This window comes from Dipteris shenzhenensis, chromosome 6 (genome assembly GCF_047967505.1).
Source record: "Dipteris shenzhenensis isolate YYH24624 ecotype China chromosome 6, Dip_SZ_1.0, whole genome shotgun sequence".
In the NCBI taxonomy this organism is placed as follows: Eukaryota; Viridiplantae; Streptophyta; class Polypodiopsida; order Gleicheniales; family Dipteridaceae; genus Dipteris; species Dipteris shenzhenensis.
The window spans coordinates 60,845,138-60,860,697 of record NC_141601.1 but is presented as its reverse complement, the minus strand read 5'-3'; the positions used below and the strand labels follow the sequence as shown (position 1 = coordinate 60,860,697).

General features: G+C 40.6%; 1 protein-coding gene across 1 annotated transcript; it reads left to right on the top strand.

The window, feature by feature from the left end:
- Positions 1-9,775: 9,775 nt before the first annotated feature.
- DCP2 (decapping 2) lies at positions 9,776-15,268 on the top strand. Its single transcript, XM_087375875.1, has 5 exons — positions 9,776-10,150; positions 10,382-10,533; positions 10,666-10,793; positions 14,686-14,784; positions 15,196-15,268. Exons 1-5 carry the CDS (start codon positions 9,984-9,986, stop codon positions 15,256-15,258), a joined length of 609 nt encoding a protein of 202 aa, XP_087232001.1. The 5' UTR covers positions 9,776-9,983; the 3' UTR covers positions 15,259-15,268.
- Positions 15,269-15,560: the final 292 nt, after the last annotated feature.

Here is a 15,560-nt window from a genome sequence, read left to right as displayed (position 1 = left end):
AACCCATGCTAACAGAGGACAATTTGCAACTCATATTTGGTAGTAGAAGAACATTTCCCACAACCCCAATTATGTAGCCAATCTATTTTTGTGGAACATAGTTCCTGGCCCAATTATGTATCGAGGATTGATTTTGTGGAATAAATTTGGTTTCTATATATTTATGCACTATCAAAAATATGTGAGTAGCACGGACTTGAGTGCAGTGATTTCCTCTTCTTAGATAAATGATTTGTTCCTCTTAATGATTTGTTGTCCCTTAATCAATTGTGTTGTAACATAAATGAGAGGAATCCAATGTAGTGTTGAAAAGTAAGGTTGTAGTGGCCATCATTGCACAACCCATTTTGCACTTTGAAAATAAAAAACATGATACAAAGAAGAAAGAAAAAGAAACTCAAAAACACAACTCAATTCCACAACAAAATGGTACAACAAAGTGTCAAGGATCGTTCTCTACTTCATGCAGGCAAAGAGAGAGAGAGAGAGAGAGGAGAGAGAGAGAGAGAGAGAGAGAGAGAGAGAGAGAGAGAGAGAGGCATTGCAATGCACTCATGAGAGAGGGGGTAGAGAGAGAAGTGACAGAGTAAGACATAGAAGGGGATAAAGGGTTGACATGAGAGAGAGAGAGAGAGAGAGAGAGAGAGAGTGGAATAACTAGAATAGGTGGAACAAAAATTAGTGGGTTGCCAAAAAAAACTTGCTCCTCGCACACACTCCTTGGTTTTCTTTTGCTTTGTGTTTGTGATAAAAATCTTCTACCTTTCAATCCACCAATAGATGTCTTGATGGGCACTTCCATTCCATTTTTTGATTTTTTGAGATATGTTTTAATATGAACATCTCCTCCATGGAGACCAATGTCCGACAATACTTTCTCAATTACTTGAAGTGTCTCCTTCCTACGCTTTTTAGGAAGAAGCTTCCAGGCAAAACCAATGTACAAAAATACTAGCTTTTCAATTATCCGACATAAAGCATGTAATGTACATATATGTACATTACACAAAGCAATATCAAGAACACCTTTGAAATTTTTTTTTTGACAAAAACGATTCACAGAGGTATCCACTAGTATACTCCTCCCAACTAGCCTCTTCTGCCTGCTCATAATTGAGCCTAGAACACTGAGAAGCAATCTGCAATGTTGGATTGCTGGATTGCACATTGCTTTAGTGGACAGCTGAGCATCACTGACTTATATATTGCTAGTCAATCTTATCTCTGTTAGGGACTTCCCTCCACTATTTGGGATCCATGACATATGCTAGCTCCTTGTAGTAAAGGCATGGAGATTTAGAATTACCTCCTTTGCTTATGTTGAACATACACTTGAGGGTCTTCAGGTCACCAACCATATGCCAATCAACCTACTCTTAGGTCACCTACCATATGTCAATCAACCTAGAAATCACCTTTGCTATCAATATGCAGATACCCTCATTGAACTTGATCTTTAATAATTATAGGTATTTCTATGTGTTGGAATACCTAATCAAGAGTTTGGTGGTCCTCTATCTTAACCTACCATTGAAAATGCAATTAATGAATCACACATTAATAAATGCATTATACTTCTAAGAAAACCACTTTCTATCCAAGTGTGTGCTTACCTCAAATGCAGCTAGCCACCAAATGCGCTTTTCTGATTGCACACTAAAGTGTTCAAAGTCTGTTGTTAATGTAATTGAGGGATCAAGAGCTTTGTTCATTACAGTGATGGTGATCACTTGTTTAATCTTTTCCTCCTTGACAATTTCACATTCGTTTAGCTTTATAACAAATTTCAGAAGCCCCTAGCACTCTTCAAATGTCATACCATAAAACTCAACCATTCTCCTTTGCATGTGTTGAAGATGTTCTTAAAAGTGTTTTATATAATGGTCCCCTTGTCACCTTCATATACTCCTTCAATATGCATACAATTTCCAACATAATCATCTACTTGTTGGTTGAGAAGGCCTCTTAACTTCCACACATCTATAGACTTCGGCATCAAGAGCACACATTTTATCCTTTGATATTTTCAAGGTTGTTGTTTGATAATGCATTGAAAATGAAAGTGTAACCTTTCCTGCTCACTCCTCTCTCATCGAGTGCCCTTTCTTACATTCACATCAATATTATTTTTATCTAGAGCTATTGCACAACACTTTTTTTTAATTAAGTTTTGAATTTTTTCTCCTCTAGCATACTTTTCACAATTGTACTTGACATTAAACCTTTCATTTGTTTCACTGGAGGGGCATTATGATCAACATTTTCTTTTAGAGGCTCTAGAATTTTCCTACAACAAGTGCAAATAAATGATTTTTCTAAGCTCAATTGCTGTTATCTTCAAGTAATCATTGTCTTTGTGTTGCATTCAAAATCGCAAAAGCAAAAGAAGACTTACCTTGCTTCTTGAACTCTACACTTGCATCCTCTTGCATCCTCCACTACCAGCATTCAAATCCGCAAGGTTGTGAATTTTCCTATTTCTGAGTTTATCTCCTAAGGGTGTGGCTTTTGTTCTGGATTTCCTCAACATCACCTTTGTCTTCATGTGTTCTTCAATTTCTTTCCATAGCTACTCTTTCAATTCATAAATTTTTTCTATTTGTTGCAATTTCATTTCCATATCTTGTTGGTATAGGCCTTTGTATATTTCCACAGTAACAGATTGAGTTTTGACATATCCAAGTAAGCCCTTATTGAGAGTGCTCTCAATGGAAGCAAGAACGGAAGAAGGACAGAGAGAGAGAGAGACAGAGACAGAGAGCCACAAGTTTTGGTGGGTGCAGAACCACCCTAATCTTCTTTTTCATTCATTTATATATGTGTTTGAGTATTGTACATAACCGGGGTAAAGGCACAGTGACCTTTAACCCCCACAACCTCCCACTTAAAGGACAATGTGCCTTTAAAGGAGAACAACCAGTGAACATACTATCCAATGCCCATCAATACACGACAATACTCAAACCGCTGACTAGGTAGACTCTTCATCAGCATATCTGCAGCGTCATCATCTGTATGAACCTTGACAAGCTCTATGCGCTTGTCCTCAAGTACCTCCCTGATGAAATGGTACATGACCTCAATGTTTTTTGTCTTTGCATGAAAGACCGGATTCCATGCTAGCTGAATAGCACTCATGGAATCACTATGCAATGTTGGTACACCTTTATGAATCCCCAAATCTCCCACTAGCCGATCAAGCCATATAGCCTCCCTGCAACCCTCTGTGGCTGCAACATACTCAGCCTCTGTGGTAGACAAAGCAACGCACTTCTGTGCGTGAGACATCCACGACACTGCACCACCTACAGATGTGAACACATAACCAGAAGTGGATCTCCTACTATCCACATGCCCTGCATAGTCTAAATCTATGTACCCAAGTACACGCATGTCTCCTCTACCAAAGCAGATGCACATCTCCTTGGTACCCTTCATGTACCTCATGATGCACTTAACTGCCTCCCAATGCCTCTTTCCTGGATTAGCCATATACCGGCTAACAACTCCCACTGCAAATGTAATGTCTGGTCTAGTAGCTATCATAGCATACATAAGACTCCCAACTGCTGATGCATAAGGAACCTTGGCCATCATGGCCCTTTCCTCATTTGATTTGGGACTATCTATATGACTTAGTTTCACATATGGAGGCAATGGAGTACTCACTGCCTTCCCCCCCTCCATATTGAAACGTTGCAATACTTTTGTAGCATACTCTTTTTGTGAAAGCCAAAGGAGTTTCCTACTCCGATCACGCGTGATGCGCATACCAAGAATATGACCTGCAAGTCCCAAATCCTTCATATCAAAGGCCTCATGCAACTTGGCCTTTAATGCATCTAGCTCATAAGTATTCTTGCTAGCCAATAGCATATCATCCACATATAGTGCCAGGATTATCAAGCTACTATCCTTAGCCCTTTTAGTGTAGAGGCAGTGATCAATTTCACTCCTTCTAAAACCCTGGGACCGAATGAAAGCATCAAGCTTCTGATACCATTCTCTAGGCGCTTGCTTAAGATCATAGAGACTCTTCTTCATTAGGCACATGTCTCACATGTTTCAAACCAAATGTAGACCCATTTGCAAAAGAAAACTTTATGTCACCTGCTCCCACTATGTCACATGCATAGTCATTTACAAGATGCACACAACCTGTCTTTCCACTGTCATAAGTGGAGAACCATTCCCTATGGGGAGTAACATGGATGAAGCACCAGAATCCAAAATCCAATCCTGGGAATATGCATCATCTGAAGTGGTAAGCAACTCTGCAGATACTTGCAGATAAACTAGACATGAAGAGAACGTCATTATCACTATCATGTGTGACTGCATTGATCTCCTCGATCTTCACTTTTCCTTTGTCCTCCCTTGGACTCTCTTCCTTTGATTTGTACCCCAATTTGCATTCTTTTTCTTATCCTTTTGCTCTCTTTTTAGCTTGTAGCAATCCTTTTTCATATGGCCCTTCTTGCCACAGTGGTAACAATCAATGTTCTGTGCCCTGGATTTGCTACGAGACTTCCCTCTTTCTTGGGACTTCCCCCTGAACTGTGATCTGCCCCTTTGCACATTTAAGGCTGCATCCTGCTTGTTGCCATTCATAGACTTCCGTCTAATCTCCTTGGCCAACAAGCTACCCACAACATCATCAAATTTCAGTACTCCACCAGGTGTAGAGTTACTGACAGCTATACGGAAGGTATCCCATGAGGATGGCAATGAACATAAGAGAAATATTGCCTTAGTCTCCACATCAAAATTCATCTTCTGAGCCTGAAGCTGGCTGAAAATAATATTGAATTCATTCAAGTGAGAAGCAATGGAGACCCCTTCCTTCATCTGCAGCTCAAACAACCTCTTCATGAGGTAAACTTTATTAGAGGCAGTTTCCTTCTCATAAGTGGCCATAGTTTCTTCCACAAATCTTCCGTAGTCTGCTCATTTACTACCATGAAATAAATTGACTCTGCAAGATGAAGTCTAATAGTAGACTTTGCTAATGCATCCAACTCATTCCAATCATCCTCAGACATATTTGCAGGCTTAGCTTCAATCCCTGCCAAGGGTTTAATCTGCTTCTTTTGAATAAGCACATCCCTTATTTGTTCTTTCCACAAAGAAAAGTTTGTCCCATCAAACTTTTTAATGCTGAAAAACTCCTTTTCAGACATGGAAAAGGATGCCATGATGCAAATGAAACAAAATCCCAAATGCTAGTCCCTGCAAGAGAGAATCACACCAAATACCAAGTGCACCCAAATGTGTATGCCACAATAGAGTGAAATATCACCAAAACTCAAAGCTCAAAGCATCAAAAGATGCATCTGACTCATGTGCATATACTATGCATCCATATGAGCAAATCTGGCCCAAAAGAAAATGCCAATAAGTGCTAAATGACTCAAGCATAAACACCGTCCACTGGCATATGCATCAAGAATATCTCATCCAAGAGAGCATAGCACTATCAATGCATCACCTGCAATGTGTCAAAGCTGTCCCTCAGCATAAAATAGCATCCATGTGCAAAGCGTCCATAAAAAATAGCATCCCACAAGGCAATTTGGGCCTATCAGCGCATCCAATAAGGACCGTAATGCATCCAAATGGCCTATAAATCGTCCACTGCAACCCAATGCACACCACGAATGAGCGCACACTGCTCAGCAACTGCTCAGCAACTAGAGTGATCTGCATAAGGTATGCTCAAAAAATCATAGTCCCACGGTAATGACCGCTACTGAAAATAGAACCTAAGATGCCTCAAAACATGGGCGCCATTGCATAATCAGAATCAGCAAGAAAATCTACAAATATCTCTCTTATGCTAGAACTCCAAAATCCCAACCGACGAGTGAGAAATGGGAAGAAATGGGAATCAACACTTATCCACTGCCATGTGGCATAAATCTAAGGTTTCAAAACCTTAGAATGAAAAATGCATAACAGAGAGACGAAATCGAATACACACAGATCTATAACTCTGAAAATCTTCCACCGAATTGCGCAAGAACTGACAGGTAGGGGTTTTTGGGCGTCCAGAACGCAATGGGATAGACGGTTTTGGAAACCGTGGTCTCAATCACTGGGTCCAACACATGGACTGAAAAATGTTTTTGGAAACAGAGTTGTTTGTAAACTCCATCGGAGTGTGAATGATGAGCAACATAGAAGTTTTAGGACCTCTTGAGTCCACCGGAATTGACAGATCTGCAAATGGTTGCTCCAAACTTGAGTTCCAACACCCGGGCAAAAAACGCAGAAACTGACACAGTGAGTCAGAAATCCAATGAAATGATCCCAGATTCAAGAATGAAGGTGTTTCCAAGCTCCTGAAGTGAAGTGGACACCAAAAGCAAGCAATAGTTGCCTCTACAAGTCAATATGGAGTCTCTATCATCGAACGGAACAGGGAAAAGCTCAAAAAACGACTTTTTCTTTGAAAACACTTAACAGGCTCTCAAAACCACTTCGCAAAACCAAAGTGACTTTTCCAAAGGTTCCTCCAAGGTCTCTACACACTCGGATGCAAGTAAAGTCACCCACAAAGCTTCCCATAGAGCTTCTCCTTCCTCCCACAGAGCTGCTGAGCTTCAAGCATTCACACACGCTCAGCTAGATCACCCGGGCTCTGATACCAGTTGAGAGTGCTCTCAACGGAAGCAAGAACAGAAGAAGGAGAGAGAGAGAGACAGAGAGCCACAACTTTTCATGGGTGTAGAACCACCCTAATCTTCTTTTTCATTCATTTATATATGTGTTTGAGTATTGTACATAACCGGGGTAAAGGCACAGTGACCTTTAACCCCCACACTTATTGCCATCACCTACAAACTTCAGGAGGATTACCAGAATTTGAGCGACTGTGTTCGAGTGAGGCGACGGTTCGAGTGAGGCATTTCATAAATTTTGACATTCTAGTGTGATGTTTTATGTTCAAAAAGTAGCATGCATTGCTTACTTTTACGGTTGTTGTCCTACCCATGATATTGTGAGTAATCAATTGTCTTGTAGACAAACAACAATTTCTGAAAATATTTGGCAATGTTTTTCAAGGGTCAATGATGGAGGGGTGGAGAAAGGGGTCAAACTATATGTTTTTCTTGTGCAATTTCCATTTTCAAGGCAAATAAATAATGGGAGGAGGATTCTCCCTAGAGGCCACGATATCGTGGCCTCTTAGGAGGCTCCTCTTACCAATTTTATTTGGACCATAACTTAGTCAATCAAACTCCAAATATGGTCATGTTTGTAGTCAAAATGATCGGAATGATATGAATGAATACATTCATGATGTTAAAGTTTCAAAATTCTAGATATTTAGAAAGTTTATACTTATCTTTGTTTCATGAGAGCCGGACCTTATCAAACTCTATATTTAATTATGACCATGGATTTTTCTCATATAGAGTTTGGGTCCTTGGTTTCCTCCCTCCATCCTAGAGGTGTATACATGGTCAAGGACATATGAAGGTGATCCATATTTAGTTAGCATCATCATGGTCATAAGGTGATCAATAATTTATTAGTTCCATAGTTTAAACATTTTATTCATGTGATCATTTTGTGTACAAAATGGATCAAATCATGTCGGTAGCATAAAAATCGATGAGCTACAAATAGTTATTTATGAGGGATTTTGCTAGGAGGAGCTTCTATATCATCGGTAGGACTATTGTTGCCATATATGTAACTCCATAAAATAAAGAAACCCCTTCAACTCACGTGCTACCTTACATAATTCTGAGTGATTGCCTCGAGGTGTAGACATTGCAGCATTTCCCCTTTTGTATCTATTGAATGATTGCTAGCTTGCATGTATTTATTAATTATCGAATAATAGGTTTCTCTTTGTATGTTGCCAAGAATTTTCCCTTTGGTATTCATTGAATGATTGCTGACTTGCATGGATTTATGAGTTATCCACTAGTAAGTTTAATCTTTGTAAGTTGCCAAGAATCATACAAAAAATAATTAAAAACAATCTATAATAGTGTCATGTAGATTCAACCATTTTTAGTAAAAATTTATTGCTCCTACAGATTTAGACAAAGTTTCTCATAAGCATCGCTCCAACTTTGGGCTCGCTTGAACGTAGTCGCTCGATGTTTTGACTTACCCAAACTTCAAGAGTGTTGTCGGATTGGAAAATGGAGAAGTAGACTTTCTGATTGGACATTTTGGGTAAATGCTTCCATCACACCATAAATCGATATGTTGTAAGCCTTCTATCCTCATGTTCTTTGTTTGCATTGCACAGGTTGTATCTTTGATGGATTGCCTCATCGTGATGTGGTTACATGGAGTACCATGATCCTGGGTTATGCGGAGCAAGAAAATAGCACCCAAGCTCTAGATTTGTATAAGCAAGGTGTCCAACCAGATGCTCACTTTGTTGGTACATTGAAGGCTCGTAGTAGCCCAACAACAATTGAATTAGGGAGGCTAGTTGATAAGAAATTTATAAAGGTAGGGTGCCTAGCAAACGATAGAACCATCCATTCCCAACTAGTAAAGCATGGCTTGGATTCAAATATATTTGTCGGTACAACCTTAGTGGATATGTATGCAAAGTGTGGGAGCATGGGGGATGCACGAGGGGCCTTCAATGAATTGCCTAACCATGACGTGGTTACGTGGAATACTATGATCATGGGGTATGTTGAGCAAGAAGACTATTTGGGGGCTTTTGAGTTATATGCACAGATGCTCCAAAGGGGTGTAGAGCCGGATGACTGTACTTTTGTTCGTGCTCTTAAGGCTTGCAGTAGCTTGGCTTCATTGGAATAGGGGAAGCAAAGTGAGATTAATTCTACAAAAGTAGGGTGCCTCACACAAGGTAGAGCCATCCTCACCCAAGTAGTAAAAAGTGGCTTTGACCTGGATGTATTTGTGGGAACCACCTTAGTGGGGATATATATGCAAAATATGGGAGCATGGAGGATGTAGAGTGTGTCTTTGATGAATTGCCTCACCGTGATGTCGTAACATGGAATACCATGATCATGGCATATGTTGAGCGAGAAGAGAACGAATAGGCTTTTAGAGTGTATGCACAACTGCAAGAGCAAGGTCTGTTACCAAATAGTGTTACCTTTGTTGCCATCCTAAAATCATGCGGCAACACAGCTTCTCTCGCCTCCATTTTTTCTTGGGCGGCCTTGGACTGCCGCCCAAGAAAAATCCTCTACCCAAACTTTATTGGGATGCCACATAAGCATGTCTGCGCCCATTTGTGAAACCATTTAAGGGTGGACAACTGAAATGGCAGCATGCTATTCGTGGTGGATATCCCTTTTGCTAGGACATCTACGCTTGTTTGTGAATCCTACCTCTAAGACCTTAAACGCAACGACAATCTGCAACACTTTCTCTATTTTTGTCTTGTTAGCATTGCCTTCCAGGCAGTGCTATACTAACACTTTTGTAACAAGGTGAATGGCATTCATTGGGGCTGCGTGAAATAGAAAGAACAGAAAAACATGAGGAAATGGTGGAGATGACATGGTCCCAACCAATGACAAAAAAGAGATGAAAATTTTCCCTAAACAACCTACCCAGAATGGTACGCGAAAAAGTGGGCGAATGGAAAGCTGAGAGAGAGAGAGAGAGAGAGAGAGAGAGAGAGAGAGAGAGAAGGAAAAGATGGAGGATTTCAATTGGTAAAAACAACAAGATGAGGCCCACTCACAAAAATATATTCTTGCCAAGTGGCCCCTTCTATTTTGGTTCTCTCTCTATCTCTCTCACACCCACACACACACTCTTTTTTTTACAAACTCTCTCTCTCTCTCTCACACACACACACACATAGAGTTTGCAAATCTCTTTGCATTTGCAAATGGTTGCATCATCCATTCACCTTGACATTCGTTTGCACATGGTAGAACCTAAGGGAGTGCTCACGAGTTGTGATGTTTGAGTATTGGCACATGAAATGAAAAGCATGGAGAGGGAAAATAAATAATGAGAATATGGAAACATCAAAGTGCGCCAGCCAGAGCAGGGTAATGAGTGCTGTAAAGAGCTACATAACCTTTATTGTGTTTGGGAGCATGGCGGGAATCCTGATGCGGACCGGAAGCGGGCCTCCTCCACGAACCATGAAGCCCTCTCAGGAGCTTCTCGACGACCTTTGCAGGTAAATCTCGCCTTGGAATTTGCTTGGAATTCACTCATTGTTCGCATTCGTCCCGATACTGGAAAAATTTGCGAGCTGTTCTTGATGGCTTCGAGAGGTTTCTCTTGTTGGGATCCATGTAGAATTTGAGGATCGTACTATCAGAAAATTTTGGTAAGGTTGATATATGCAGGATTCTAATGTTGCATGTGGACGTCTCTGATGGAATGCACTCCCTGCTGGATCGTGCAGCCGATTCGTATTGAATGCACCCAACGAAGAGCTGCAATCTTTTGAAAGAATTTTATTTCTAATCGAGCAGGCTCATTGGTTTTACGAGGACAACACGAGGGAGCAATTCCCATCCTTAAAATCTCTCAGCCTTCGCGAGTTTACGTCCTTGAGTATCCTTGCATCGCTGTAGTCCCTACTCAAATATTCGAGCAGGCTCATTGGTTTTATGAGGACAAGAGTATCCTTGCATCTCTTGAAGCTACTCAAAATAAGTGCTGTTCGTCTACCTTAATTCTGAAAAGTGTTCCAAAGCTGCTCGGCACTTCGGCCTTACATTGCGCACATCGACGGTATCTACAAAGATTTTACTCTGTACAAAGTCAGGGTGCCTGTGACCGGTGCCATCATTCTTGATGAGTCTTACGAGAAAGTAAGCTATGTTCGACACAACGTTCTCCGATTACAGAGGCCGATATTTACAGAGAGAAATAAACTTGCCGTTACATGTCCATTTTCCGCTAACGTTCGTTTCTGAAACGACCTGAAGTTTGTTTAGGGATACTCGTCCTCCGTCTGATAATTGTACTGGAAAGCTACACGAATTGTCAAATCGAAACCTTTTCAGTTTTGTACCGCACGTGGTTGAATGTTTTGGTATTTTGGATCTGATTGACTAAGACCCTTTCAAGGACAAAACTTGTTTTCCCCAGCACAAATAATATACCTTCATCGTAGTTGTTCTAAATAAGTGTGAACATACTATACCCACCCTTTTGCCCCTTCTTGGAAAGGTGTAAAACCTGTAGTGCTGCCCTTATCAATGCTTATGTTATTTACCTGGAATGCTAATTTCTGGATTAGTGTACTTAATCTAGCAGGGTTAGGGGACCATGAGATTAAGATTAATAACTAGGGCCAGTCAGCTTTATCTAGCTGAGTATGCTATTTGTGGTGGGATGCCATTCTATATAAGAGTGGCCGGGCTTGGATCGCTCCTACATACATGGCAGATGCAGGATGCTGTGCTGTGGGTTCCTGCTGGACGGGCTTTGGTGATATGGGACGCCAAGGAATTTAGCATAGCCTGTGGATGGAGTTGGAGTTTGTTCAGGGGTGAGTTGGGAGGTGAGTTTGCCTGCCCCATAGATGTTTGTTGGTAATAACTACTACGGATGTGATGAGGGTTAGATAGGGATGGGATTTAACAGTATAGCTGCTTATGCTTGGGTACTGATGGCGACATAAGTGTTGCTTTGCTTGCTAAGTATGTCTTCCTTCTGTTTTTCAAAAAAGTTTCTGTTACCTTTTTTTAATTCTCTTTCATTTTCTCTTTTTATTTTTTGTGTAGATTTTTGGACTTTAGAACAACAAAAAATCTAAATTTGTATGATTGGATATATTCTAGTCTTACAAAGGTATATTAGATCTGGACGGGATTTGACAGTGGTATCAAAGGAGCCCAATGACACATGGAACCAACACGAGATATGTGGGAGTTGTGATGTCCAGTATGCTTGTGGTTATTGCTTTGGACTTCCAAAATTTACAATCGTGGGTAGGAGTCAGGACTTGATTCGTGAAGAAGGGTGATGGGAGGCAGCTTGGTCAAGAAACATGGGTAGTTCCATGTAGAAGTGGTGTCCCCCTATTTTGGGACTAACTTAAGCAGGAAAACATAGCGATTCCATGAACAAATGTTACATGCCCTGTTGTGGAGCAACAATGTGTCCTATCAATTGGTGAATGTAGGTTGTGGTTGATGGGATTTGGCTAGGAATACGTGAGGAGTTAAGAGCCTTCCCCTGTAGGCTGGTTTGCTCAGTAGCGATTTCGTAGATTGAAGGGATGGACAGAATTTCTGTTTGCTCATGATGATTTCATCGACCTCCAAGATTTGGAAGGATCAAGTTAGGCAAAAGGGAGGCTTTGCTGTTGTTTGTTGGGGCAGACGATTTCTAGTCGATATCGGTCAAAATCATTCCATAACAGAAATTTGGTCTCTGTTTTTTGACAGAACAGCAAGGTGGACTTGGGCTTGGGTCAGGAAGAGTGGGTTGATGCGGATTTTTGCCTTCTGCAAGAATAGGGTTGATGCAGATTTTTGCCTTCTGCAAGAATAGGGAGGAAATGCTGGAAAAACAAGCTTTTTTGGCTCTTGAGGAAAAGCATTGAATAATAGAGGAGAAGAGTGGGGATCAGGAGAGAGGGCACAGCTGGAGAGCACACCACAAATGACTAAACTGTATGCTATATAGTTGAAAAGATGAATATATACAAACTTAGGGTTTCCAAACCCTTGCTTTTTTAGCACTCTTTGTGTTAGTGCACAACACAATATGAAAACATGAATTTGAGATGAATCCATAATATATTCTCTCATTCAACGTCATTGAAGTAGGCCTTCCGTTAAGATGATTATTGTGAGGAATGGAAGGGGGACTGAACATTACATTTTATCACACCCCTTTAGTGGGAATGCCAAACCAAGAGCTTGTCGAAAAGCTCTTTCCAAAGTGGTTTGGTAAAGATATTTGCAACGTTCTCTTTGCAATCACAATGCTGCAATGTGATTTCATCAAATAACACTCTTCCTCTTTCTCTAACGAAGTTCTCTCTGCTAACATCAACGTGCTCTGTCTTAGAGTGATATTCTAGACTCTTGGCTAATGTGTGAGCCGATTGATTATCACAGTATATTACTGCTAGCATTACGTCATTAAAGTAATTTATTTTTGACAAGAGTCTTCTGAGCCATGGTTATTTCGAAGCTCTATCATAAGGTGTTGTTCGATCTGCGCCTTTTGGAACACACCTAATTATAAGGTGCTTCCGTCAGGCACCCTAAAAAGAAAAAACCCCTAAAAAACTTGCCTAATGCCTCCATATTTCTCTTTCCAATTTTATGCATATCCCTATTACTCTTTCTTTCCTGAATCATTACAAGAGCTTTCTATGATGTGTTATTCCAAAGTCCTACTACACTCATTCTTTATTAACAAATACCAATTCACATGTGACTTGTGAGAAACTAGCCATGGCACTATGGGTAGTCCTTCCAAGATTGTATGAGCTAGCTCATCAGTCTCAAGGTGATTAGCAATTAAGGCCAAGACAGGATGCCAAGCTACTTCTGGTAGTGGTTACAAATACTGCAATATAAGAGGTTGCCATCTTATATGTTTAGAGACATGTCCTAACAACTGTCAGCCAACATAGTACTACGATAGTAACAGGAACTATCTCCTCAGCTTAAGTTCCGTTTCTCGAACCTCTCTCAGCCCCCTCTTTACCGCCATGACTTCTCTCAACCCTCTCTGCTAATGCCCTCTTAACCCCTTGCCTTCTTTCATGCCTCTCGCACCCGTCAATCTCTTAGCCCTCTCTTAGTGCCCTTTCAGCCTCCCTTTCATTCTCAAGCTTCTAGCAGCCTTGTTTCATCTTCTTAGGATCAGAGAGCAAATTTTGTTAACTTAAGAAGGCTTCATGTCTTCTTCAATTAATAAACCGTTTTTCAGATTTTCCTCTTTCTACTATCTATCCAACTTCACATTTCAGAACTGAAGTAAAGATCCAATCAGTTACTATTTTCTGTCATTTGAAAAGTTGAATCCCTAGCCATCTGTCTTAAGAGTATGCAGCACATAAGCCATCTGTATATTACTTTTCTCCTTAAGTCCAAGCCTTGGTCCTGCCTCATTCTGCCTCCGCTTCCAAAAAAGTGAGCAACAGTCTACAGGTTGTACTATGGATGTTGTCTGTGAGACTGACATATCATTTCTTTGAAGGCGGAGGTACAATGGATTTGGAATGTTCAAGCATGTGACAAGTAAGAAAAATTGTGGCAGATGGACGGGTGATCTATACTATACTGAAATTAAGCCTGAAGCTGTCAAATTGATTAAGAGCAAGTAACATTCCCCAATATCTCTTGTCTTCAGGCATCACAAATTCAGCATAATGAAAGTCTACATTTCTTGCTTTTGGGAATAAAGCAAGCGACCATACTTAGATGGGAAGCAATGTTCAAAAATCCAACTAAAGGTTTTAGGATCTTCTTTTCTGTACAACATACATTGTTGTTTTCTAAGTTACGGGGACAGTGCATGGGGAATAACATATCTTCCATGCTATCCATGGTGAGGTTTATTATTTCAAGCTTTGTTGTTGAAGCCTGTTTTTGATGATTAAGTTGAGAATGGATGGAAACTTTTTCAAGTCGATGTTGTAAGTTTGTGCTGCTGGTGCTTTGTAATCATCTCACTATTTAACACCTCATCTAGAGGCATTAGGGTCTCCTTTCCTGTACATGATTTGTTTTGCAGTGTCTCTTAGTGAAAGGTTGGAAAGCTGGGGCAAGCTGGAGTTTTCCAAGAGGGAAGAAGAATAAAGATGAAGAGGATCACAAATGTGCTGTCAGAGAGGTATGAGCAGGGCTCACTTTTTGCATATGTATGCCTGAAATGAGAATATGGCTTCTGGAAGGGCCTTTGGCATCTTGAGAGAGTTGTTTCTTCCTATAAATCAGAGAGGTATGTCTAGGGATCACTGTTTGCATTTGTATGCCTGAAATGAGGCTATGGCTCCTTGAAGGGGTGCTTTGTGATGCTTCTGGTCTGCTCTCTCCTATGATAGCAACGAATGCTATTTTAACTTCCATGCATTAGGTGAAATTCAAGAAGGAATTGGCATCTTCCTATTCAAATTGTCAAGGGAAATTTATCATGGCTGTAAGCCAGCATAAAGGCTTGAATATATCTTAAATGTGGTCTTTCTTGACCAGTGAAAGGCCCCTTAGAGAGTGGTTGATGTTACAGTATTACTTGAAATTGCAGCAATTTCAGCCCTGGAAATTAGGATGCATCTTGGAGAGCAAACATTTGAAGAATTGCAGCTGATATAGAGGAGGTTAAGGTGCTCACTCAGATTTAACAACAGCATTTCCTTTTCATCAGTGTCACCAGAGAAGCTGTTTTACCTTCTTGAAATGCTTAGAAACGTTTCTTAGATGAGTGTGGAATGAGTATTTGGTGAAATAGTGGGAACCCTCCCCTGACAAAAGAACTCTGTATGGATCGTTGTGGCAGCTGTTTTCAGCCGTGTGCTGCTTTTTCCTTCCCTATCAGATAACTCTCATTTTGTTGCCTCTCCACCCCCATAATGGCTTACACATCCTATTTTTGCCTTACCTCGCAGGCTA

Bases quoted from the DNA above. Each gene is read 5' to 3' on its own strand.
- DCP2 (XM_087375875.1), top strand. From the start codon at position 9,984: ATGGAAACATCAAAGTGCGCCAGCCAGAGCAGGGTAATGAGTGCTGTA. The intron at 10,151-10,381 runs GTAAATCTCGCC...TGGATCGTGCAG, and splicing joins CTTCTCGACGACCTTTGCAG to CCGATTCGTATTGAATGCAC. The intron at 14,785-15,195 runs GTATGAGCAGGG...TTGAAATTGCAG, and splicing joins ACAAATGTGCTGTCAGAGAG to CAATTTCAGCCCTGGAAATT.